Raw genomic sequence first — 26,145 nt, forward strand, 5'->3', positions numbered from 1 at the left:
TACATATGGCATAGAGCATGAGCCTAAAAAATTGTATCCCTCTAATATAGCACAAAGAGTTGTGGTATTTCTTGCAATTTCCGCATAATTTTAGATTAGAAAAGTCAACTTCGTTCATATTGGATACACTCCAAACTTTTGCACCATATTCGATGGACTGAAGAATTCAAGCAAAGCACTAGGGACAAAGATATATAATTGTGTAATAGAATTAGGGTTTTCGCCCTGAGATCACAACCCATACGTGTGACATTAATTAACTCGATCTTTTGTAATTTGTTATTTTCTTCCTTCCCTTCCCAAATCCAAAATCCCAAATCCCAAATCCCAAGCAAGCATGATGTAATAGTCACAATGATCGAGCAAAGAAAACGTCTGAGAGGCAGCCAGCCGCGGCCCATTTTGACATTTCGAATGGTGAGTCGAGGAAGCCGTGAATCCCAAGCCAAAATGGCCCAAAAAGGAGAAGATCGTGGGGGATTTTGTTGCCTTTTCTGTTAGCTACTGTTAGGAAGAGCCTTGACAACTATTAATATATTGAAAAGATGGGAGGCATTGAAATATTGATATGATCAAAAGAGCAATCTCACAACACTCGCCACCGACCTCCTGCAATTGCAATGTCCAATGCATTTTATAATATGTTGTAAATAGTAATATTGTTTTTATTATTATTTTTATGAGATGATGAGAAAGAGACAGAGCTTGCATGCAGATTGAAGAGATGATGATTTGATGTAAAGCCTGTGTGGGTGGGGTTGTGTCCTCAAAATCCGAGCATGATGTGTCAAAATCCCATTGCATCAATCTCTTCCTAACCCCACCCTCTCCCTCTCTCTTTGATTGTGATTGTGATGGATGGATGGATGGATGGATGGGATTGCTGAATCGATTCATTGCATGCTTAATTAATCATTTCCACCGTTGAATTTTTGAACCCCATTTTCAAAAACATACTTGGTCTTGTTCATGGGATGGGAGGGCACTCACTAGTCACTAGTCACTACTCATTCATTATATATGAAACAAAATCAATGAATCAAGGGGTTCTAAGCTTTGGTTGTCTCTTTTTATACCCACATGTTTGCAACAATGAAAGACTAATAAATAAAAAATGTCATATGGGTTTTGTTTACTTTTGGGTGTAACATCAATAAATCAAATTCAACCACCATTCCCAGCCCCTTTCACTTTGTCTTTACTCTTTTTCCCAATTTTCTGATACGAAAATGTCCACTTCCAGTAAGATTTGTTTTGCTACACTGTAAAGTGTCCAGCGTAAATATGGTATAAAAGCTGAGGTGCTCAGGAGCTTTATGTTGCCATTGCACCCTTTTTGGACTTTAACTTGTTAAAAAAACATGGGATATTGAGATGATCTCTAATAACAATGAATGTGATAGAATTCTGCTTTAGATGTAGAGAACAAAATCAAATGCCTTTTTGTTTAATTTGACATCTGAAAATGATGGCAATTATTTGCTGTTTGTCGCATTCCAATTAAATAGTTGAGCAGGTTTTATATGTTTGATGCTGCTTACTATGTCAATCAAGCGAGAAATTATAGAAGTTATAAGCATTACAAAGTTTGGAAAAAAAATAAAAAATAAAAGCTACAGGATTAGAGGGTAAAAACAAAGCACATTGGATGTTTGTACTTAATTAGCATGAAAATGTGATGTGCAGGTAGTATAAAGGGTGACTCTCCAACAGTGTCAATAAAAGTGAATCACACTCTCATCCACTCTCACTTACACAGCTCCACAATTCACAAAAATAATGGGTTGCAGAAAAATCAGCATGCTTTTTCACATATACTTTGTTTGAAGAAATAACAAAAACTCAAGAAGGTACAGAAGAGATTATGATTCCCCAGTGAATCCCTCAGAAAAAAATGCTCTTTACAAAAAGAGAGAGATTTTTTGGCAGAGAAAAAAGTATAAATAAAATTCAAAAAAGAAAAAAGAAAAAAAAAAGAAAAGAATATGGTGGTGTATTTAATAGCATGGGTGATGTGTCTATTGGATTATTTATTACTTGTACTGTGCTGACAGGGGAGATATGAAACAGCTTTATCGATACATGGTGAAAATCTCTCTCTACTCTCTAGTCCCTACCTCTCCTTTATTATTATTATTATTATTATTATTATTATTATTATTTTTAATTTTTTCCTCTCTCTCTCTCTCTAATGTCTTTCTTTGTTTCTCTCCTAAAAACTCAAAAGGCCTCTCTCTCATGAAACTACTTTCTGTTCCCTCCACCCTTTGATTTTCTTCACTGACAGAGGAATACCTGCACACTCTCTCACGCACGCACGCATACTCAAGACAGAGCACCCCAGAGCCCACTCCCTAAGACACATACAACATACATCACTCTCTCTTTTTCACTCTCTCACTTTCAATATAGAGAGATAGGGAGAGGGAGAGAGAGAGAGGTGTAATGGGGGATATGATAAGGGGCGTGGCAGATAGAGGAACAGAAGAGGACAGAGCAGGAGCAGAGAAAACACAGATTTTTCCAGCCATATCATACCTTATTATTATATCATCTCGCCTTTTCCCCTCTGTCACTCACATTCATCAACTCCCTATGAAAACCCCATCTCACACTCAAACCCAACCCAAACCCAAACCCAACACCTTCACCTCCACCTTCCTACATAAACAAACCAAACCCTTCATTCACATTTGCTTCCACATTCATCACCAATCCAACCCAACACAACACATCTTCAAGAGCTACACCCAAAATTCAAAATTCTCTTCTGGGTTCTCTTTAGGAACTCTACTAGTTTATGCTATAGCTAGGTTTCTTTTCCTTTGATTGTGGTTGCAAGCTTGCTTGCTTCTTTCAACACTATGGACATCATGAGCTTCAGTACTACTCATTTCGACCACGGCCATGACACCCATTTGCCTCCAGGGTTTCGGTTCCACCCAACCGACGAGGAACTCATCACCTACTACCTCCTCAAGAAGGTGCTGGACAGTAACTTCACCGGCCGAGCCATTGCTGAAGTGGACCTCAACAAGTGCGAGCCATGGGAGCTCCCTGGTACTTAATTTGCTCCAACAACTTGGTTCAATTTCTTGTAACTTTCCATACATTAATTCTCTGTGTGTTTGGCTTTTCAGAGAAGGCGAAGATGGGAGAGAAAGAGTGGTACTTTTTCAGCCTGCGAGACCGAAAATACCCTACTGGGCTTCGGACCAACAGGGCCACTGAAGCTGGATATTGGAAAGCTACTGGCAAAGACAGAGAGATTTACAGCTCCAAGACTTGTGCCCTTGTGGGGATGAAAAAGACCTTGGTCTTCTACCGAGGCAGAGCTCCCAAGGGCGAGAAGAGCAACTGGGTCATGCACGAGTACCGCCTTGAAGGCAAATTCGCTTACCACTACCTCTCCAGGAGCTCCAAGGTACAAACATTATTATCTACTTTCTAAAGTTTCGAACTTTTTCATCATCATGGTCTTCATTAATTAACAGCGTTAATTTTGACATTCAAATCCAATATCATGTGTAACTAGGTTGGTTGGTTAGGTAAATTAGTTGGTCCATATCATAAATGTGATATATATATATATATATATATATTACTCTTTCTTTTTCTCCTGCTTCTATTAATTGAAACCGTTCATGTACTCTCTCTAAGGATTCGTTCTGAGTGAATAGCTGAGAAACCTGGTTCATGCTATGCTAGCTTGTACGAACCTTCATAGCATCAAACACATAACAGATTAATCAGTCTCCATTTTCATACCGGGAAACAAACACATTCATTTTGGGCAAGTATAGTATAGTAGTCTATGTTCTAGACTTTCTAGCTACATTTGGAAATGCATGCACACGTCCAAGAATATAGGTTATTTATGATATGTATTAGTTAATTTATTAACAAGGATCTGAAAGCTAGCTAGTACAATGTGTAACATTTTGTTTATCAACCCCACTTTAAAATGTACATAATACGAGATTGACCATTGCTCTTGTGGTAAAATGTATAGGACGAGTGGGTGATTTCGCGGGTGTTTCAGAAGAGTGGCGGGTCATCCGCCAACGGATCCGGGTCCAAAAAGACCCGAATGAGTGGGTCCACCAGCATCAGCGCGCTCTACCCAGAGCCCAGCTCCCCTTCCTCAGTTTCTCTCCCGCCTCTGCTCGACTCCTCCCCTTATCCCACCGCCACCACCAACACCAACACCGGCCTCACCGACCGTGACAGCTGCTCTTACGACAGTCCAACTCCAAGAGAGCACGTGTCCTGTTTCTCCACTAACCCCGCCAACAATGCCTTCAACATTCTCGGCTCATCCTTCGAGCTCCCTCATCACGCTCCCCCGCCGCCGCCGCCAACCGCCATGGACTCCTTCCCCAGGAATCTCGGCGTTGGCGGCGTCTCGGCCTTCCCGAGCCTCCGGTCTCTGCAGGACAATCTCCAGCTGCCCTTCTTCTTCAACCCCGCTGCCATGTCAGCTCACGCCATCCATTTCGGCGGCGCAGTTGACTTGGGTGGTGGTGGGTGCAGCTCCGGCGGCGGCGGGAACTGGACTCCCGCCCCGGAGGAGCCTAGGGCTGTGGGTCCCACGGAGCTCGATTGCATGTGGACGTACTAGCTAAAGGCTGATGAGTGCCTTTGAATTCTAAGATTTCCATTTGTGGGTCTTAGACTTGCCCATCAAAATGACTGATATGTTTCATGTCTTTAGTATTATTATTTGAATGGTAGGGTTAGTTTCGGTATTTTAAAGTTCCTCCCACCTAGCCTTAGGTGACTGTTTAGAAAGTGACGGTCATAATCTCTTATCATGTAATGAATATTTGAATCCTTTTATATCTATGTTTAATGTCATTGTGGTATTAATTACTTGTTCCTTGTTCCTTTTAATAGATGCTGTTACTGTGAAATGCTGGGAGGTATATTTGTTTATAGTAGTTGCATGATAGCAATGGTGACTAGTGACTGATCCTGCTTAATTATTAGATATTATACCATTGATGAGTACTGTGCTACTGGGTTTGTAACAGTGATTTTCTTTTTTGTGATAATTACGAAAATGCTTTAAATGGTATTGCACTATTGCACATTTGCACGTATGCTTCTCTGATGGTTTAAGAAAAGAAAGCGACTCATATGTCACTGTTCAATGTCTATCACTGCATGTGTGGACCACCATATTCCCTAAGCTATATATAGATATAGTGTTGTTTTTAGTTGTCATTAAGTTGCCCTGTGAAATGGGATTGGGATAGATTCTAGTTTTCATTGATTTCTGCATTGGGTTTGCCAATTAGTACATCACAGATGTAAACGATGGAGTGTTGCATGCCCATTGCATTATCCAAATTGAAAGGTAATTAATTAAAATCTCATGAAGAATGCTTTATTAACATTCGACAAGTGCTCGATTATGGTTTTCTGGCTTTTATGTTGGATTTTAAGTTCTTTTACACGGTTACACCTACGTAAGGATGAATCTGTTGAGAAATGAAATGAAAAACAATTAATAACAGAAGAAGTAGCACTGATAATTACTAACAGAAACCATGGATATTTTAAAAATGTTTGCATCTGAAGCTCTATGTAGAGAAGTAATACTCTTTTATTTTTAGTTCCTCACTCTCATTTGATTTTAAGACTTATACGTACTTAAAAAGTATTATAAATCTTTATAACCAATTAACCGATAAATGGTAAAAGAGTGCCCAACAAGTTATATTTAGTGAGTTTTGCACCAATAGGTTTAGAGGATTATTGTTTGCATGTCCTGGCCTACCACAACATTTATTATCCAAAACATTTAATGTTAGTTGAATCAGGTAGGCATATATAGAAGGTGAACTCTCACATGTGCCTCTCTCTATAGGTTTGACTAGTGGTGGGTATTGACCCAGCTACTCCTTGGAAGGGACACATTTATAGTACTCTCTGTAACTTTATATTATTTCTCTCCGTGTCAGCTTAACATAAAGAGCAGGTAGGTGAGGGACCATCTAGCTGGTTCTTCTAGCCAACACATTATGCAACCCAGAAATTAAATTTCCCCTTTTTGGACGGCTAGCTGCAATAGCCTTTTCATTTTCATTTCATTTTCTTAATCAATATCGAAAACAAAAAACAAATAAAAGGTTATGATGCTTCTGCAGAACTGGTACCATCACAATGGGCTAAATTTGGTTTGGTGATTCAGACCCATTGAATCATGATGAATCCAAGTTTCCCACATATAGAAACCTCTCAGACTTGAGAAATCCAAAGCCAGATGGCATGCTAGCTTTATGCTTGTGAGTTACAAACATGACAATGTGTCAATTGTGTGTATACAGATGCAATCATACACACAGATCATGTACCTACACTTTGATCTCCATCTGCCAACTGGAGGGCAGGCATTGGTGGGATTCCATAATGATGGTGATGATGAAGTATGTGGTCAGCAGTTTTGGTACATTAAGGTTGAAATTGGGGGGGTATGATCTCTGTATTTTTGGCAAGGCAATGAGTATTGTAGTATTTTTGGGTTTGTGTCTAAGGGTAAGTGGGACCAATTGATGGGTTGGTCCAAAATATGTAGAATATGCATGGAAATGGCATAGCACGCGGCGTACCATGTTGGTGCAAGTTCTTAGACTTTCTTGTAGTGAATTTTTCTGATGGTGTAATATGGGTTTGAAGCCAAGAGTAACAACCAAACAACAAAGAGCCAAATTCACTAAAAGCTGGGGATTGGAACTTGTGAAAGGAGAAGTGAATTATGAGTCTATGTTTAGGTTGTTACATATAGACCCAACGTTTCTCGTATGGCTATGATTGTATCTTATATTTCTTGGCTTATTAACTCTTAGCCTGTTACACGTCGTCATTTTTTAACTTGTAAAGAATGAATTTCTTAATATACCACTTTAACATTATCTTGATCTGCCTATGGTTATAATGAAGATCACCAATTTGATCTTCTTGGATCGTGAAAGCAAAAGAACATAAAACTATAAAACTATCTTGTGCTTTCCATCATGACTTGTGATACCAACAGCTTTAGGTTCTATTATTGCAGATCAGAATTTATGTTTATTGCAGGTGTTCAAGTAATATCATAGAAGATGAACAATATGTGCCGAGGCAGAGGGTGTATAATATTTGGGCTTGCATAGTTTGATACAAGTTATGAGTGTGAATGAAATAAATCTCACATTGAAAATGTGTGATACAATAATCTATAAGATATGAGTAATTTCATAAGTACGTAATGGAAAAAAGGTAAGTAATACTTATTGAAATGTGTCCAATTGAAATGAAGTATACAAAACAGTACTAAAATGTGATACAAATAATTTTATCTACATGTGTGTCTATATATACATATATATATATATACATCCTTTTCATAGATAAAACTATTGATAAGACTTTTCATAGATAGTTGGGCGACCTAAAACTATTTACACTTTTCATAGATAAAACCTAGATAAAACTATTGATAAGACTTTTCATAGATAGTTGGGCGACCTAAAACTATTTACACTTTTCATAGATAAAACCCTACACTTGATTGGTCTAATGAGCTTTGACAACCTAAGTTTCTTTTTTCTTTTAATTCCCATGGAATACATCCTTTCTTTTGATCCTCAAACATAAAACATAGAAGTTTTGGATCCTCAATTCTCAAACATAAAACATGAGGCTGACCCTATATTATTAAGTAAACTCGGGCCACCGGGCTTACTTTGCTGGATCCACTTTCAGGCCCAACCCATAATCGCAGGCCTTATCCCCTGCAGAACTGCACCGCACCGACTCGTGGTGTTTGGGTCCCAACCCAACACGTGTCAAAGCCTATTTCTAGCTGCCACGACGCCTCCCTCTTCTCTCTCTCTCTCTCTCTTTCACACAGACAGTGTTTCACAACTTTCGCTGCGAGAGAGTGCGAGTCTTTAAGCTATGGAGGAATATTCGGTGGACGATCCAACTCAGCTACTCTCAGCTGCTTCAGACTTCGCATACTATCCTGGTAACCATTTACACTCGCTTTCCTTTTAGTTTTCTGAACTTTTCTGAACGAATATCATTGTTTTTGAAGGCATTCAAAACGACGCTTCCGCAAAGGACTTTCTGGATCGCTTTCCTCTTCCTGTCATTATAAAGTAAGCTTTTTGGCTTCTACCCAAAACTTGGATACCAAGTTTTCTGTGTTCAATGTTCTTATATTTCTGTTTTCCTTAAAGTTTTAATTTCAATTTTGGTTTGGGGGTACTTGAATAAATGTTGCTTTTGTTTTTTGTTTTGTGTGTGTGTGTATGTGTGTTTGTATGTATGTTGTTTGATGGAAGTTGCTACCGACATTGTTCATGGAACTTAAAGCTTCTTCTGAGTTTATTATCTTTCTCGTTTGCAGTGCTTTACAAACCAAAGCCGATGTGGCTGGTCTAGAAACTACCTTGGTTGCTGTACTGGAAAGGATATTCAAAACAAGATACGGTGCTTCTCTTATCCCCCAGTACATGGTAGGCTTGCATTTCCTGAGCTAGTTAGCCTATTTTGGTTGCCTGTTACTAATGATTTAACTCACTTTCTTGGGAAATACGACAGAGGGGTTGTACTGAATTTGATTAAAATTCAACTACTCCGTGTTTAATGAAGCATTCGAACTTTGGGTGCTCTTGCATCAGGGTACTATGAGACTGGAATGCCCATATCTGATGCTCTGTTGATGAACATGTTACTGTGGTTTAAAATGTTTTACATTTTAAATTCAAGTAATCTTCACAAATAAAGTAGCTTCTGGATGTACTATATCACTGACAGAGGATCTAGATTCTTACACAATTCTCTTTGCTCCTCGTTCAGCCTTTCGTAGAAGTCGGTCTGACGGCAGATTCTCAAGAAGTCAGATCTTTAGTTTGTAAAACGGTATGTATAAAATTTGCTTACGCAACTTTTGCTTTATTTTGAGATTGTTGAATTCTATTTGTTCCTAATTATAGAATATTGCTTTTGGTTTTGGCATATTGTATACTTGCTTTCCATTTGTTCCTTGCCTTTCTTCCTCATTTTATGGGGAGTTGAAACTTATGTAACTAGTAGACAAATTTTTTAAGTAGTTTAACCTGACATCATAACAACCATCTTCAGGTTACTTGCCTTCTGGAGAATTTGAATGAAGGTCCTGTTTCTGCAACACATCTTATAATTGAGCACAATATATATCCTCTTTTGCTTGATTGCCTCACTAATGGGTAAGGTTCAAATATTTTGATCATCACTTGGTTTTGTATTGTTTGCTAATTATCTTCTTATTTGGGTTTGACTGTTTCTACTTTTTTGCTCCTTTATCTTAGAAAGTTATTTCATGTGCATAAATTCATGATAGTGCATTTCCCTTTGTCATGTAGCAATGAAAAAGTTGCAACTTTATCAATGGATGCAATAAAGAAGATAGCTGGTTCTCCGGAAGGCATAGTATGTTTATACAGTTATAGAATTTACTGGGCTACTATGAGTTTAATGTCCTTAAATATTGTGTATAATGAGTACCTGCACCATCATAACATACTAAATTCTTGTTTGCTGTCATTGTGTAGGATATTGTTTTCCCTGCTAATACCAGTGAAGCTACACATCTAGGGAAGTTAGCAGCCCAATGTTCATCACTGGTAGGGTGGTTGTTACTTTGTGATTTATAGGCATATTGCTGGAAATTTTCTGAAAATTTAACCCTTTTAGCTGAAGAACTGTAAAAGAAAAGTAGTGATCGGCTATGTCGGTCTCTCTTTTTCATATATTACGACATTGAATGTGATCTTTGACTACTCCATGCTGACAACAAGTGGGGCAGAAACATGATCAAGGCAATTGTAATAAGTTGGGGATAATTTTCATTGCCTTCTATAGCTGACCATTGTCATACAGTTACATAAATTAAAAGTTGTTTCTATTCATTCAGGATCTTTGTACAAATTTCCTTGGTTTATGAGGATATTAGTCATGTATGTTGTCTCTGATTTTAGATTATTTGTTGATTTTTTACTCACTTTTGTTTTTTGTAAACCATATTAATGTTTCTCAGGGGCGGGTCCGGGTTTTGGCTTTGATAGTGAAGCTGTTCTCTATCTCCAATTATGTGGCATCAGTAATTTACAAGTCAAATCTACTTAGACTTTTCGAGGCAGAAATCAACAACACAAATGATACCCTTGCAACCCTGAGTGTTTTGGAGCTTTTGTATGAGGTTGGCCATTGATCTACAGTCCCCTTCTCTCTCTCTCTCTCTCTCTCTCTCTCTCTCTCTCTCTCTCTCCCTGGTGGTCCATTTCTTTCTTTATGATGATTGTGGTTCTCTACAAGTTCCGTATGTAAACGCAGCAATCTGATTTGCGGAAAATTGAATACACATAAATTGTATCAAGATGAAAGAGAGAGGTCCACAACATTGTTCTATGACTAATTTAGAACAAGTTATTGAAAAGAAAAGTGGCACTGGTTTTGTAGGTGATTATTCTAATTGAATGATATCTTAAGTTCTCTAATCTTTTCTTCTAGAAGACTAGAACCAATAGATAATTCCAAACTTTTCTGGTATTGTTTTGTTTTGTTTTGACGGTCTCTTTTACTTGATTAATTACCTTATATATGAATTAAATGTTCTTATCATATGTGCTCAAATATGAAGTTGTCAGAGGTCCAGCATGGTAGAGAGTTTTTGTCAACAAGCACCCTTCTACAACTGCTTAGTTCTATGATCAGGTAATTATGCGAGAATATTCTCTCATCATGAATTTCATTTTATACCCTTTAACATTTTTAGAAGCCCTTATAGACACTATATAATATTGTCTTACTTATACATTGTGTAGCAACACATCAATGGAATCAGTTTTGAGATCAAGGGCAATGATGATCAGTGGAAGACTTCTTTCAAAGGAGAATTACATGTTCTCTGATGAATTTAGTAAGACTTAAATTCAACTTATGGTGTTCCAGCTTGGGAAATTTTTAATATGAAGAATTGCTATATGTTTTATTCTCCTGCATGCTAATTTTTTTCTTCGGAAACTAGTGAGAATCGTAAATGCTTAGATAAAAACTTGTCCATAAAAGTATACAATCTTTAAAGGCTAACTGTTATTTTGGAAAAATATATAATTGCTTATTCCAAGATCATAAAGTTGTTGGTGATTGTTTTGCGTTTGCGGTACTAATTTTGATGTTTTCAGGTGTAACAACTATAGTATCAGCCATAGACAGAATACTCAGTTCATCAGAAACTCAAGATACAGATGAATGTGAATCTGCTCTTGATGCATTGGGTCAAATAGGGTCATGTAAGTATGCCACTACCTGCTTTACGCTTGGGATGATTCCATAATCTACCTTTCATCGTTAAGAACTCAATATTAATAGCCGCTGTTTTGGGGTGCTCTTAGCAATTCAAGGAGCGCAATTGCTACTGTCAAGTTCACCACCAGCTGCAAGACATGTTATTTATGCTGCCTTTGATCGGCAGGGGCGTGGTAAACAACTGGTGAGTGCAACCAGTCCTTTTCACTGTACCTTTATGTTTTTAAGTTCTTCCAGCTCTCCTTTTTTTTTTTTTTACATTTTCTATTATACTTTTTGATGGTTCTTTGATGGCCAAGACAGGCTGCCTTACATGCCCTGGGAAACATCTCCGGAGAAACTCGATCTGAGAACAGCATGATACTGGCAAGTGATGCAGAGGAAAGCCTCCGACGCTTAATTTATGAAGCAGCATCCAAGAGCTCAAAGCTGGCACCATCAGTGAGCAGTTTCTTCCTCTCTTATTTTTTTCCTTAAGCATTGTCTGATTTCATTATTCTAATTCACAAGATTGTAGATAATGTATAAGCCAAACCTCCAAATTTTTTGCATGTGGGTGCAGGTGGCTTTCCTGCAATTTGGATTTTCAGTCCTTTTGCATGAATCCAACAATTTTCTTTATCAAATCACTTTGAGTTCATAATTCTTATACAGATTCACATGTTTTTTTGGCTTGCTTGTCATTCTTCATTTGTTTGAACTCTTTAAAATGTTACGTTGTTGATGGATCTGGCAGGGCCTTTTCCTATCAGTTCTCCAACAAGATTCAGAAATTCGTTTGGCGGTGAGACTTCTAAAATAATGAATTGTAGATTGTTTTAGTGGTGCTACAGTTGATATGAAATTCATCTTATTACTACCTCTTATGCTTATATTAGAAATTTGCTGTGTTTTGGTATTTATGGTGGTTTTTAAATGGATATTTTCAGGGTTATAGAATGATGACTGGTTTGGTGGCTCGCCCATGGTGCCTGATGGAGATATGCTCAAAGCAAGAGATAATAATTATAGCGACTAATGCAACTGCTGAAACCACAAAACTAGGTCTCTTTCATTGTCTTTATATACTTTATTCGATTTATCATCTTACATAATTGTTTATCTTTCCCGTCAGATTGAACTTCAGTCGGATCTTTCATAATTTGAGACAGATCCTTAATTCTTATGTTTTGATCTCTGGTTTTCTTTTGGACTTGGATAAAGACTGCTCTCTTTTTTGTGTTTTAGGTTCTGAAATTCGTCTTCAATTTTTTTATATCTAGTTTATTTTATTTAAATGAAAATTTTTCTTCAGGTATGGAAGCCAGATATAATTGCTGCAAGGCAATCCAGAAGGCTTTTATCATGTCAAGTAAACTTTCCAGTGACCCAACTTTTGCTGGGATTGCTGCAAAGGTTAGTTCTTTGGTACATAACCTTCTTCCATCTATTTTTTTAACCAGTGGAAGAGGTTTGGCAGTTTGGGGGATCATTCATGCTGGTGCATAAACCATTTCATAAAAAAAAAAAAATTGATTCATATTACTGGTTAGTAGGCACTCAGTTGCCTTCAATGTATGTGTGGATTGATGTGTGGGTGAGAGTTGCTAACCACTCATGGGAAAATAGTAGAACAGAAAACTAGAATTGGCAAACCAATGAAGTGCTTTACGCTTGAACAACCAATCAATTGAAAGGCTCATGTTACCTCGTGTATTTTCCCTTATTCCTCCATTTTTGTATGCAGTTGCAGGAAGCTGTTAGAATGGGTCCCTATATTGCTAGACAGCATTTTGAAGCTCAACCTGCGGTGAAGACAGCTCAAAGATAAAAGATTAGCATCTGCAACTGTGTGCAGCCTATGAATTTACTTTTAACACCTGTTGTATACAAAAAGTTTGATCAACTTGTTCCTTTGCAATGGAATCCACTCCTAGCTCCCTTAGGATTCAATTGCAATGGGTTAAAAGAATATTACAGGCATGATATTACATGAATATGAACTACAGCATTCCTCGTAAAACTAATTGTGATATTTTGTTCAAAGAAGAACTATTACCTGTTCAGAACTCAAATATGTAACGCTGGAAAGAAATGTCAACTCCATATGGTTGGCATCAAAGACTAACAAAAAAAAAATTGCATAAAAGAGAGTTCGAGTTGCTCAGAACTGAAATTTGCTACTCAATTGAGCTAATTAACAATTTTCTACTTCAAAAGTAGACATGAAAGTAACTTCATATATTTATATATTAATTACTTTTCTTGTAATTTTCTATATTATATTAACTAAACTTAAAATTTATTCACTCAGCAAATTCCAGATGGAAAAAATTCTAATTTTTCATTCAAGGAAGAAAACACTAATTAAGGACATTATAATGTCAAGAAAATGATTTTTTACAACAGACTTTATTATGGTGATAATAATAATAGGACAATACTTGGGTCACCCCCTTGAGGTCACCCCTCCCTCACATTTTAATTTCGGAATTGTTCACTTTTTAGATAACCTATTAAAGATCATCTTTACAAAAAATCAAATAAATCAGAAATTGTTTGGTTATATAACTTTTGTCAATTAAGTAGAAAAAATCGATGATTTCTGATTAAAGAGTGATTTTTTTGACCAAATTGTTGATTTTTTCTATTTAATCGACAACAAATATATAACCAAATGATTTCCGATTAAGTTGATTTTTTGCAGAAATGATCTATAATAAGTGATCTAAAAAGTAAACGGTTTCAATCTTGCGCTAAGATTACCAAAATTACAATTTTGGGAGGTGGGGTGAACTTGGGGTAGCCCAGGGTGACCCAAGTACTGTCCATAATAATAATAAAGGTCTATTGACTTTAGGTACCAAATTATAATGTTTTTTCTTCAACTACTAAAATATTTATGTTATTTCATTTTAGGTACTAAATTTTAGTTTATGTACTAATTTTTAAAAAAATGGTTATATTGAACTGTGACTGTCTAACAATCATAACTTTTTTATTGATTTGTTGTTTTTTCAATATTTGCAAGGCTTAAACTTTAATGTTTAGTTTTTGGGTTATAGGACTTCATCCCCCAAACCTAAATCAAAATTATGAAACCCTTAAAAATTTTGATTTTTTATAAATTTTAAATAGTCACAACTATGACTGTTCGACAATTACAACTGTAACTGTTTGACAATCACAACTGTATAACAAATTGATTTGTGACCTAATCCAAAATGTTTTACTCTAGGGACCTAAACTAAAAAAAATTAGTGTCTTTCTGCTTTACTAAAAAACTATTGATATTTGATATTTAATCCTAATTTTCTATAATAATAATAATAATAATGTAGTGATGTAAATCATGTAATTTCTTCTCTCAATAATAATAATTTCACCAACAGGGATGGAAGAGGAATTTCATAGTATCACCAGGGACATAAGAGGAATTCCATATCCAGTGGATAAAATCAGGAGGAAGAAAAAGAAACACTCACTACAGAGAGAGCTACAATTTCTGAGCGAGCGAGAGAGAGATGGCAGCTGCAGTTCATTGCCTATCTACATGCTTAGCCCTTCCTTCCAAACTCAGTAACCTTTCACTCAATGGCCCTTCTACTTCTTCTGCCACTCATTCGACTTCAACTCATTTCACTTCTCTCAGCTTCTCCGCAAGCCTTTCTCACAATTTCTTCTCCAGAGGTAATAAACAAACAAAATTTCAAATTTTTTCTTATTTCTTATGTTGGGTTTTCAAGATATTGAAAAACCCACCTGCAGTAATCTCACATGTGTTATAATTGAGCACATTTGGGTGGAAAATTTTTCCGTTTCTGCTCTAAAGTTTTGGTTTTTATATCATAACACCAATTTTTCAGTAACCAAACAGAGCAGTATATTTAATCAGAAGATAATTTTATATTTTTCTTTTCAGGGTATTTGTCCGTGAGCCCATGTCAGATGCCAATTCGTCATTCTATAGTTTGCGAGGCTGCTCCAAAGAAAAAGGGTGATTCTGCTGAAAAGAGAGCTCGGCAGGCCGAGAAAAGGCGCATTTACAATAAATCCCGGAAGTCTGAAATCAAAACCCGGATGAAGAAGGTACTTTTCTTTTTGCAAGTTATTGATATTTTAATTGATTGGTTTTGCTACTTCTGGCTTACATTGTATGTAAAGTGTTTGTTCTGACTATTTTCTGATGAATATGTGAAGATGTTATGGGTTATGAGTGTAATGAATTCTTATTGTTAGTACCATTTTACTTGTTAAGAAAAGAATATGACATGAGTGTCATGAGATTGTTCTTTTTATGTTGTGAGTTTTCAGGCCACAGAGATAGTCATTTATCAACTGCTTGATGTACAAAAATAAATAAATTAAAAAATAAAAATAAAAACTGCTTGATGTATTTAGTTGAATTATCTTCTTTTATATATGTGCTTGTGCTTGTGCATGCGTATATTTAAATTCCATATTGGCCCTTTGGTGTTCATAGGATGCTTTGTAAAGTCACTTGGAGATGTTATTGGTTGAAATTAAGAACTCTTTTGTTTCATAAACTTCTATAATTTGAGGTTGGTTTCACTCTGCAATGGTCTATCAGTAACTCAGAGAGGTATATATAGGATACTTTTTAAAGGTACGAGTTTGTATGCCTGCACACATACGTCAGTTAATAAGTGGGAATGACCTATGTGTTTTTAGGCATAACTCCAACCTTTGCTAATACATGACTCAGGCCAAACAAAGTTCATTTGTGTCTATTTGTGGTGGCATGCATATCTTCTTGATTATCTCTTCTGTAGCCATGTCCCCATGTGTAGCTCTTGAGTTGCCATCATGTCTGATCCCTTGGATTCTCATCTGAATGGAGCAACCATATCCATGTGTAAATTGATCTCATGACCACCTGATGCAATCAAGGTCAATGACCAATTTCAACATATGGGATTCGTTACTTGATTCATTAAATTCTACTAGTATTTTTTAGGAAAATTTTATGCATAGAAGCGGATAGTTCATTGTTTAAGTTTATGGATTCTACTGGTATATTAATAGTATACTTTAACTTCTACTTTCACTTTTGAAAATTGATGGAGAAGAGGAACTTTGAAAGATCTCTTTAAAGTTTTTATCAGCTAGGAAAGGAATGCATTAGCATTGCAGGATTTCATTTGTATGAATTCATATTCATCAGTTTTGGACGACCAATTATTATTTCTTGGCTACATTGTCCAGGTTTTGGAAGCTTTGGATGTTCTCAAGAAGAAACCAGCTGCTCAAGCCGAAGAGGTTCTTTCAGTTGAGAAACTCATCGGGGAGGCATACTCCATCATTGACAAAGCAGTGAAGGTGGGAACATTGCACAGGAATACTGGGGCACGCAGAAAGTCTCGGCTGGCCAGAAGAAAGAAGGCTGTAGAGATCCACCATGGCTGGTATACCCCAACTCCTGGGGCTAGTGCCTGATGAAACCCCCTTGTTGGGTCATATTCTTTTGTTTTCTAACTGTTTTTCTTTGTAACGTGTATTATCTATCCTTTCAATTTTTGCACCTCTTCTTTTATATGGTAACAACTGTTCCTTTTTATATTGGTCCGACTTAATTAAGTAGAGAGGCTCTTCTTCTGTGTTCCGATCAATTATGCCTAGACAAATATAATAATTGAATATTAATAGAAAATTAAAGAATGGAGATGTACGGCCATAGACAAATTTCTCTTGAATTGATTCTTTGTTGTTGTATATGACTATTTACATGAAGGTCTTTATTTTCTCATATATATAGCGACCACTTGATACATGATCAGTATGCACTAATTACAATATTTAATCCAATTCACTTAACCACACACGTCCTTTCATATTTCAATTAATTCCATCTATATACATGAATCGACCAGTTCTTGAAATTTCTAAATGAATTTCCCAACAATCTAGAGGCTCTGTGTTTGTCAGCTTCAAGAGATGCAGGGTTGTAAAGAGCTCCATCTAATTCTTTTGTGAAGTTTTGCCAGTAGCTAGCTACCTTAGACCTTACAGTCTCATAAAAATTCCCTCGTTCATAAGGGGATTGTGGTCATCAGGATATTTGGGAAATGTCCAACCTCCACTTCCAAGGGTTTCAAAATATCCAAGCTGGGAGGAGCAGGAGAACCACGTGCGCCGCCTGTGCTGCTTGCACCTCGGCCGTAGCAGCTGCAGGATGTACTGCAACTTCTTTTGAACCAGGGTGATTATCTACAAACAACATTTGAGTTTTTTAATTAAACACAGTTATTAATTAACAATAATAATATGCTCAAAATGAGGCAGTTTTGGGGTTTAAGGTTTATGGCATGAAACTACTTAGATTTAGACATGAACACAAGATCCGCTGAATCTTTTAGTGCTGATTTTGTGCTTATATCTAAAATGGCATAGTTGATCCGTCAACTTGAGTAGTCGCACCCTAAGAGCCCGGACAGAAAGAGGAGTAGAAATGGATTCTGCGGGTGTCTGCACTATCCTTCTCCTTCTCTTGGACACCGGATTTGGATTTCGTTAATTCATAATTCGTAGTTCGACTAATCAAATCCTTTAAGCAGTTGGACGATGTCACTTTAATGAACCGTGTCTTGATTGGCATTGCACAACACAGTTGTCTGCATGAAGGTCAAGCGTAAATTGGTATATATACACATTGAGATATAGACTCCACCAGAGCACCTGAAATTTGTTGGAAACTTTCTCCAAGAAATTGGGAGGAAGACTGAATGCTCGGCTTCTTTCCTTAGGCGTGTTAGGTAGTCACTAATGAGGTGATCTAAGACTCCTCTTCTAGAAAGGTTGTACAAGGAAAGAAACATGCATCAACTTAATTTGCATGAGAAAATTTCTCTGTGCGTGCACAAGATCCAGGTTTAACAATTAAAACTACCATTAAAGTAGAAAATTGTGGTTCATTCCGAAAGAATTGTTGCAGTTAGCTGGCACATTTGACCTAAACCAACCTGATTTTATTATTAAGCTATGGTTGTTGGTGCAAGATACTAAAACAATCAATTAGGAATATTTTAAGCTAGTTAGTTTTATCACTAATGTGAGACACTAGATTTTTAACAGTTCTCTGCTGTGCTGCCATTGAATCCCAACCCAACCTCCTTAATTTTCAATTGTCCTTTAATCCTCCGGGGCCATCTGGTCATCTCTTACGGTTAGATGTGGAGTTCCTTGTGCTTGATAAAAAGCCTTAATTTGTTGGGTCATATTCTTCTGATTCTTGTAACTGTAATTTCCTTTTTAGTGTGTACTGTGTATTGTCTATCTTTTGATCGATTTATGCACCTCTCCTTGTGTATATATGCATGGTACATCAACTGAATTCCTCTATCTTTATGTGCAACATCTGTTTACTTTTCTGTTGAAAATATGGATGTGCCAAATATTGATTTTCAGTGAACGTACCACCAAACTCTTGAGAGTTGAGCTAATGTACTGTTGGATAAATGACTCCCTTGAGATGCTGGAAAATGGAAATGATGGGTTTGGAGAATTTGATGATCCATATGCTTATTTTTCTAACAGATTTATCATTTGTGTCCACTAATATTGATCGTTATGCACTAATCACTACACATGTACCATTATTTAATGGGATATTAGGATATTAGCCCTTTAAACCAATTTTTTATAGAGTCTAACACCAATACACCATTAGTTTTTTTTTAACAGCTAAAGCCCATATTCAAAATTCTACGCTACGAGGTTAACAATAATCCATAGTTTCCTATTATTTACAAGTTTTGCTATTATGTAATTAATATTGATTTCATATTTCTCTCTTCAACAAATCACTAATTCTACAACAGTAAGTTCCTTACAACAGTTAGCATGTGAGTAGTCATACTGATCATCAGAGAGTCCAGGGTGGAAGGAGGAGGAGATGATGATGGAGAGCAATGAGCAAGACAATGGCTGCAAATGGAAATCAGGGACTGGCCCGACCGGGTTGTATAGGAAGATCCAGCTGGAGGCCCTGGACTGTCCTTCTCCTTCTCCTTCTCTTTCCCTTCAGCACTGGATTTCGGTGGGGGGTCATTGAAATTGAGTTTCATTTTGTTGGACTTGGAGGGAGGGTCATCTGCAGATGATTCATCTGCTGCAGTCTTATCCAAGGGGTCGGACAAACTCCTTTTAAGCGACTCTGCCTCCATCTTCCCTGCAGACCATAGTTTCCTACGTGAGGCCTAAATTGGTATATATAGACGATCATCGACAGACTAGGCGATGAGGGCACTTGTTAGAAGCTTGGTAAGAAATTGGGAGGAAGAGGTTAATGAACTCCTTACTTGTGTTAGGAAATGAACTCTCTTCCAGGAAGGTTCTGTAAGTCAATGCACAAGAGGTTTGATTTTAAAATACCATTGAGGTTGAAAATTGTACTCCCATCTCAATCAAAAGATGGAACCTTTGACCGAAACCACCCTGACTTTTTTAAGTCATGGTCGGTACAAGATAATAAAACCATCAATCAGGATTCTAAGTTTTTTCACTGATGAGAGTCTAGATTTATCATTGCACATCCAGTCCAAACCCCGTGAAACCAAAAACTGTCAAAAATTTAAAGGTTTAAGTCTTATATATCAATCTGAGTTTCAACCATTTACAGCCTTGCATCTTCATCAGCTCAACAACATTTACCTAGCTAAATTCTTATACAGTGTATATATAGAACTAGATTTTCTATTTATAACACTCAGCTCATTCAATTCTTGTTTTATATTCAACATCTTTCTGCACGAATAATTTTGAAAAGAAAAAATGGATAATATCAAATAAAGAAACAAATATTAAATCCTAGTCTTGTTTCATGTTATCTTTTAACAATCCTATTGCACCAATCTGCTTCAGTTTGTTCATATTGCACATATGATTTTGGAAACTTTATCATAGAGTCCCAACAGTTTCTATCCAAATGCAGATAAAATACCCTCTGCAATGTTAAGGATTGGTTTACAAAGACACAAATTTCAACCTATAAGGAACATAAGAATGTACTTGGATAATTATGCATGTCATTTCAGAAGAGGGCATTTTGCAGTTCAAGTAAACTTAAAACTTGGAGAAAGGTTTACCTTGCTCCCTTTTTCTTATTAAACATCTCTACTCAAAGGTCCTATCAAAGTGTCATTCCCCTTTGCTTGCCTTTCCGTTTGTCCACCTCCCTCTTTCAAATTTATGTTCATAGAATTCATCAATATTTCAGTCCTTGGCTCTGGTATCATTCCCTTTGATCTCATCTCACGGAAATAACGCAAACAATCCTTTATCCTTCCCTTATCATAGAACCCATGAATCATAATGGTATAAGATCGTTGGTCGGGTCCCAACCCACTTCTCTTCATCTCATCCCATGTATATCTCACTCTTTCCTGACAATCCCACTCCATGTACAACTTCAAGAGCAAATTGAATGTGTCACCAGTCATCTTGCATCCATTTTTCTCCATCCTCTCCAAGAGGCCAGGAATTTCCTCTGGCTTCTTCAAGGACTTAAGTAAGCAATTGAACGTTACTTCATTGGGCAAGCAACTTCCCTTTTTCTGTTTCATTTCATCCAAAAGCTCGTAAACCTTCTCCATACGCCTTATTTTGCATAGGTGCTTAATCAGCGAGTTATATGTTGCTACATTTGGAGCACAACCTCGCACATTCATCTCCTGAAAGACTTCCAAAGCTTGAGGAAACCTCTTCTTGAAACAAAGCGCATCAATTATGCAATTGCACGTAACCACGTCCGGGTTGCAACCCTTATCCCACATGCCTCTAAATAACTTGAGTGCGGTGCCTAATTTTCCCTGCTTGGTCAGTGCATTTATAAAAGTCCCATATGTAAACTGATCCGGCTTGCATTTAGATGCAATTATATCTTTCCAAAACCTTTTCGCCTCAGGTACATTCCCTCGTACACACCATCCATTAAGAACAATATTCCATGTCTTTATATCATGCTGAAACGCTTTCCCCTTCACGTTAAACAAAGTCTCTGCAGCTTCTACATGCTTATACCGGCACAACCACATCAAAAGCGTCTGAAACGCAACCAAATCAAGCTCGAGACCAAACTCTTTCCTCTTATAAAACATATCAATTGCTTCCTCCACCTTATGCGCAGCCGCATACCTATTGACCAAAACCCCATATGTTCCTTCATTGACAAGTCCCTCTCTCTTCGACATTTCATCGAACACTTGGGAAACTTCTTCGAAAGCCCGCATTTTGCCAAGGATGTCAAGTATCTCATTGTAACAATCGGACCCAGGCAAATAGCCACTTCCTCCTCCACCTTTGCAAGCCCAATGGAAGAACACATACGCTGGTTTCCAATCAGACCTATGCCTCCTGAGCACATTCAAAACCAAATCATCAGTCAGCACAAACCCACATCGGTCAAGAGCTCGCTCAATCTCCTCCGCCGACTTATCCCTCCGAAACTTGAGGATGTTTTGGATTAAAATAGCCGTTTGGTCATCTGGGTCTTCCCCTATTCGTGCATTTTCTACAGAACCTGCAACCGAGTGTACAAAACACGCTGTCTTTTTGCTACCCAGAAAGTAAAATTCGAAATTCTTAGTGAAAGTTTCAGACTTTGGGTTCCTTGGGCTCTGAAAGTGATGAACTTTGGCAAGGTAAGATAGAGATTCGTGGGGAATTGGGTAGTGAGAGTGATGGTTTGTGGGTTGGGTTTGGAATTCAAGTTTGAAGTTTCGTTGGATGTTCTTTTCCCGGGAAAAGATTCTCAACGGTTGCAATTTGAAATGCATGTTGGTTCTGCTTCTTTTTCCTTTTGACAAATGAAAGGAATGCAATATATATTCATTGAAAATTGAACTCCAAAACTTGCTTTTACTCTAAAAGAGATGAAGAGAAGCCAATATTTAATGGTATTGGAGAAGCCCATGTTTATAAATAAGTGAAGGATTTTGGGATTTATAATCATGCTTCATGAAGAGATGTCTCACCAAATGGAGAACAAACCATACAACTTTTAGCATGTTTAATGTTATCTTCATATACCCCAAGTTTGGTTGTTAATCTGCTAGCCTTTTCCTTTTTTCTTTTTTTTGGTAAATCTACTAGGAATCACCTTAATAGGACCTACCAATTTATTGACTTGTCCAAGGAGACACTATCGTTGATGGGTGAGCTACTACTATGAAGCAAGATTGAACCCAGTACCTACCTTAGACAGAGAAAACCAGCACTAGTGAGGTTAGATTATAATGATTTTGTCAGATGGGATGCACCTTTTGCAAGAGATTCAATGACATGTTGTAGTGGTTAAGAGCAAAATATTTTTATATATTTGAGGTACTTAACTACTTATTGTAAAAATTAGAGCATTTAATTTAAAATTAATTAGCAAAATATCTCATATTAGTGTTGCATGAAAATATATACAATATTGCGTCTCTCTACTCATAACACTTAGTTTTAAGTTGAATCCAGGATGGAGCCAAAAAAAAAGTATCAATGAGAGGTGTCTTTGAACAAGAACAAATGAATAAAATGCAAAACACTTTTTAACTACACAATTTCTTGTAAAAAAACACCTACAAAATTTGGAAGTGAACTTTAATCGAGTAATAGGGACAATCAATGGTGATATGAGTGTAAATGATTTGCCAAAAATAAATGATAGGAAGGTAAATATATGAGAGTAATCACTTAGGGCACATGAGGTGGTTTCATTGGGTATAATTTTTTTCAACCAAAATCAGTTTAGTGGGGTTGTTCGCCTTCTGTGAGTCTTCTTGGATTGGATGTTCTAATTTTTTTATTTTATTAGAGTAATTAATTATGTGTGTCAATGATGTTCTAATATCTTACATTTATGATAGTTTTAATTGTTTTTTCTCCCTATGAATAACAAATGATAGTTTAAATTTAGTCAAATTTTAAATACATTTATGTGATAGAAAAAAATTATTTTGAATTCATAACACTCTTTTTTACGGGTAATGGACATCCATTCCCCATTATTTGATAGTATGGTAAAAACAATCTAGGAATCAACACGTACTATATCCAAGGAATACCCAAAGTGCTTTAGTCATTGATGGTCAGGTAAAATGTCACATAACTAAGTTAATTATGGCTAAACAATGAGAGATATATCCACTTCATCAAAGATGTCGGAGATGGTGATTGAAGATTGTGATTTGTGAATTTTAAGCAAAACCCCATACTTTTTAAACAAGTACCCTCATTAACAACTCCCTCTCCCTACTTAGATGTACCATTTCCTAATTAATTGAACAAGATTGGGTTGTCTATAGACTCTATACTACGAAAAAATGATAAAAGAATTTGAGAACTTCAGTTTTACTCTATTCCTATAATGAACACGTGGCAGCATCGCAATAAATGATAGAGTTGTAATCGTCGGATCCCATGGGACCGGTTCAAAAGCAAATGCATGCAAAGCATTTTCAAGGAGATTGCTCAGTGCCCGCACACACAGAGAAGCGGATCCTAATCACGCGGCGAAGAGCCGGACCATGCCGACAATTCTATAGGCAAAGCCCAAAAAGTCCAACAAAACCCACAAAAGCATCCAAAAATCATTTTCATTTTTAAAGTAGAACTGCCGCCACAAACTCTTCGTTTATGAGTCCCAAACACATAAAGAAGTGGTAACACAAAATGCGACGATAGCGCCGTTATAACCGCCATTAGCTAACGCCGCCTTTCAATTCTCATAACGCCGTGTGACAAAATCAAGACACGCCAGCGTGGATCGGCGCACAATTACACTTGTGAGTCCCGCCAATCGATCCTGAGGGTAGGTGCGAGTGAAATGTGAATGTGTGTGATTGTGCATCCGGTCAACTGCCTCATTGACTATGTTGAATATTTTTCTCATTAAGCTCGATGTTGGCATATTGGGCGCACTGGAACGTGTGACGGGTGACTCTGACGCTCGATGTGGGCCCTCATTAGTAGAACAAGCGCTTTTGGGTTAGGAGGTTCAGACTGTATAAGAATAATTAAAAAAATAAGTTCATAAAATAAATATTGAATGAAAAAAACAATCAAGATTGAATCATAAAATGACGTGACACACTTTCGTTTAAGTTTTGAGAATACTCTACTTTTTTGAGTTTTGCATCCCCTTGGATTTCAGCTTCGTTACGAAAGATGTATGGAATCCATGACAAACTCAAAATCACTTTCAACTTATAGACGGCGAATACTATAGGATCCCGCCCAAATAAGTCCACATAATTAAAATGATGTTATTATATATTTTATGTTTATCATGTATTTGTGAACAGAGTTAAAACTTTTCCTATTAAAGAACCAAGCGTATCCCCTTATAATAATTCGTTGAAGCAGATTAAGAAAGATATCAAAAAATACTTGGGCAAGAAATTGAGTCCAAATTTTCAATCACTAAACAAGGCAACAACAGCAATGTTCCTACACATAGGGTCCATTGCTTGCATATAATCTACCACACCAGCATTAAATTTTAGAGATAGGGGGTGGTTAATAAACTTAAAATAGATAAAAAGAAGAAAAAAGCGTTATACGTGGCATGAGGTGAGAGGTAGTAAGAAGTAACCGAGGTGGTTCGTGCAAGAGAAGCCACATTAGGCTTAGATTGTGCACTATACACAACACACAAGCCCCCCAAAAAGGAGCGTAGCTTTAACACTCTCTCTCCGCAGCTCCGCTATATAACCCCACCTCACTGCCCCTCTTTTTCCCCCAACAAAACTTTCATGTTTTCAAGCACACCCCCAAAACAAACACCACCTCACCCACCAAGAAAACCATGGCTCCGACAACAAAATCAGCCTCTACCAACCCGACCCAGGCCCCTAACAACTCCAAAGAGATCCGATACCGGGGCGTCAGGAAGAGGCCCTGGGGCCGCTACGCCGCCGAGATCAGAGATCCCGGTAAGAAGACCCGTGTCTGGCTCGGCACCTTCGACACCGCCGAGGAGGCGGCGCGTGCCTACGACGCCGCCGCCCGCGATTTCCGCGGAGCTAAGGCGAAGACCAACTTCCCAACGCCCGCGGAGCTCAACGACGCCAACACCATCAATATCATGATCAACAACAACAACAAGAAGCCGCCCACTCGCAGCCCCAGCCAGACCAGCACCGTCGAGTCTTCCTCCCCGCCGCCCCCTCCGCCTCTGGACCTCACTCTCACCCCCCATTACACTTCAGCCGGCGCCGGCTACTTCACCGCCGCGAGTGGCTTCCACGCGCTCCCAGTGGCGAGTCCGGTGTTCTTCTTCGACGCCTTCGCCCGGGCCGACAACAACATGGCCTCCTCTGCTCTCCAGCGTTCCCGCGAAATGTGTAGGTTCGACCGTACTGCTACTGCTTTCGCCGCAGCCGCAGCCGCCGGTGGGGCCCACAGCGACTCGGACTCGTCGTCTGTCGTCGATTTCGATAACGGACCTCGCAGCGGAGGAGGAAGAGCGCTTGATCTCGACCTCAACCTCCCACCCGCACCTGAGGCTGCATGAGTCCGCCGCCGGGAATCGATCCCTTTTTTTTTTTCGCCCCAAATTTACGTCTTCTTTCTTTTTGTTAAATTAAAAAAAAAAAAAAACCCCGTTGAGCGAGAAAGCAAGCTCCAGCTGACACCTGTATGTTGGATTAGCCTTAATATGCTGTTGTTCAACTGCTCCCCATGTATATACAGAGAAGAGAAAACCGCAGCTTTTTTATTTTCGCAACTGAGAGATCTTAAATTCTCTAATTCTCTCTGTGTTGTTCAGTAGTTTTTTATGTTCAAATCTGCATTGAAATGAAACATTTCATTCTGTATCAA

The 26,145-nt window shown here is 37.7% G+C and overlaps 5 protein-coding genes across 5 annotated transcripts; 4 read left to right on the forward strand and 1 right to left on the reverse strand.

The window, feature by feature from the left end:
- The first annotated feature begins 2,864 nt into the window (after nucleotides 1-2,864).
- LOC147297991 (protein CUP-SHAPED COTYLEDON 2-like) lies at nucleotides 2,865-4,621 on the forward strand. The gene is made up of 3 exons (XM_086237752.1): nucleotides 2,865-3,060; nucleotides 3,141-3,424; nucleotides 4,013-4,621. Exons 1-3 carry the CDS (start codon nucleotides 2,865-2,867, stop codon nucleotides 4,619-4,621), a joined length of 1,089 nt encoding a protein of 362 aa, XP_086093878.1.
- A 3,256-nt stretch (nucleotides 4,622-7,877) lies between these two features.
- LOC147297992 (ARM repeat superfamily protein) lies at nucleotides 7,878-13,358 on the forward strand. Its single transcript, XM_086239794.1, has 17 exons — nucleotides 7,878-8,014; nucleotides 8,084-8,147; nucleotides 8,399-8,507; nucleotides 8,851-8,913; nucleotides 9,136-9,239; nucleotides 9,396-9,462; nucleotides 9,585-9,656; nucleotides 10,070-10,231; nucleotides 10,673-10,746; nucleotides 10,857-10,951; nucleotides 11,217-11,324; nucleotides 11,427-11,524; nucleotides 11,644-11,781; nucleotides 12,077-12,124; nucleotides 12,270-12,384; nucleotides 12,635-12,735; nucleotides 13,067-13,358. Exons 1-17 carry the CDS (start codon nucleotides 7,945-7,947, stop codon nucleotides 13,148-13,150), a joined length of 1,572 nt encoding a protein of 523 aa, XP_086095920.1. The 5' UTR covers nucleotides 7,878-7,944; the 3' UTR covers nucleotides 13,151-13,358.
- Nucleotides 13,359-14,796: 1,438 nt separating this feature from the next.
- On the forward strand, nucleotides 14,797-16,949 carry PRPS20 (chloroplast 30S ribosomal protein S20). The gene is made up of 3 exons (XM_086252200.1): nucleotides 14,797-15,009; nucleotides 15,242-15,408; nucleotides 16,546-16,949. The coding sequence occupies exons 1-3, from the start codon at nucleotides 14,844-14,846 to the stop codon at nucleotides 16,774-16,776; spliced, it is 564 nt and encodes a 187-aa protein (XP_086108326.1). The 5' UTR covers nucleotides 14,797-14,843; the 3' UTR covers nucleotides 16,777-16,949.
- A 3,160-nt stretch (nucleotides 16,950-20,109) lies between these two features.
- LOC147297994 (Tetratricopeptide repeat (TPR)-like superfamily protein) lies at nucleotides 20,110-22,269 on the reverse strand. Its single transcript, XM_086229502.1, has one exon. It carries the CDS (start codon nucleotides 22,110-22,112, stop codon nucleotides 20,442-20,444), a length of 1,671 nt encoding a protein of 556 aa, XP_086085628.1. The 5' UTR covers nucleotides 22,113-22,269; the 3' UTR covers nucleotides 20,110-20,441.
- A 2,773-nt stretch (nucleotides 22,270-25,042) lies between these two features.
- On the forward strand, nucleotides 25,043-26,145 carry ERF4 (ethylene responsive element binding factor 4). The gene has a single exon (XM_086234076.1). The coding sequence runs from the start codon at nucleotides 25,130-25,132 to the stop codon at nucleotides 25,835-25,837; it is 708 nt and encodes a 235-aa protein (XP_086090202.1). The 5' UTR covers nucleotides 25,043-25,129; the 3' UTR covers nucleotides 25,838-26,145.

The sequence above is a fragment of the Dryas octopetala genome, chromosome 1, assembly GCF_963921425.1.
Source record: "Dryas octopetala chromosome 1, drDryOcto1.1, whole genome shotgun sequence".
NCBI lineage: Eukaryota > Viridiplantae > Streptophyta > Magnoliopsida > Rosales > Rosaceae > Dryas > Dryas octopetala.

What these genes read in the sequence shown, in the direction of transcription:
- LOC147297991 (XM_086237752.1), top strand. Translation starts at nt 2,865, where the DNA reads ATGGACATCATGAGCTTCAGTACTACTCATTTCGACCACGGCCATGAC. An exon ending in CGAGCCATGGGAGCTCCCTG is followed by an intron (nt 3,061 to 3,140) that starts GTACTTAATTTG and finishes TTGGCTTTTCAG; the next exon opens with AGAAGGCGAAGATGGGAGAG. An exon ending in ACCTCTCCAGGAGCTCCAAG is followed by an intron (nt 3,425 to 4,012) that starts GTACAAACATTA and finishes TAAAATGTATAG; the next exon opens with GACGAGTGGGTGATTTCGCG.
- LOC147297992 (XM_086239794.1), top strand. Translation starts at nt 7,945, where the DNA reads ATGGAGGAATATTCGGTGGACGATCCAACTCAGCTACTCTCAGCTGCT. An exon ending in CTGGTTCTCCGGAAGGCATA is followed by an intron (nt 9,463 to 9,584) that starts GTATGTTTATAC and finishes GTCATTGTGTAG; the next exon opens with GATATTGTTTTCCCTGCTAA. An exon ending in CAGCCCAATGTTCATCACTG is followed by an intron (nt 9,657 to 10,069) that starts GTAGGGTGGTTG and finishes AATGTTTCTCAG; the next exon opens with GGGCGGGTCCGGGTTTTGGC.
- PRPS20 (XM_086252200.1), top strand. Translation starts at nt 14,844, where the DNA reads ATGGCAGCTGCAGTTCATTGCCTATCTACATGCTTAGCCCTTCCTTCC. An exon ending in TCACAATTTCTTCTCCAGAG is followed by an intron (nt 15,010 to 15,241) that starts GTAATAAACAAA and finishes TTTTCTTTTCAG; the next exon opens with GGTATTTGTCCGTGAGCCCA. An exon ending in TCAAAACCCGGATGAAGAAG is followed by an intron (nt 15,409 to 16,545) that starts GTACTTTTCTTT and finishes TACATTGTCCAG; the next exon opens with GTTTTGGAAGCTTTGGATGT.
- LOC147297994 (XM_086229502.1), bottom strand. Translation starts at nt 22,112, where the DNA reads ATGCATTTCAAATTGCAACCGTTGAGAATCTTTTCCCGGGAAAAGAAC.
- ERF4 (XM_086234076.1), top strand. Translation starts at nt 25,130, where the DNA reads ATGGCTCCGACAACAAAATCAGCCTCTACCAACCCGACCCAGGCCCCT.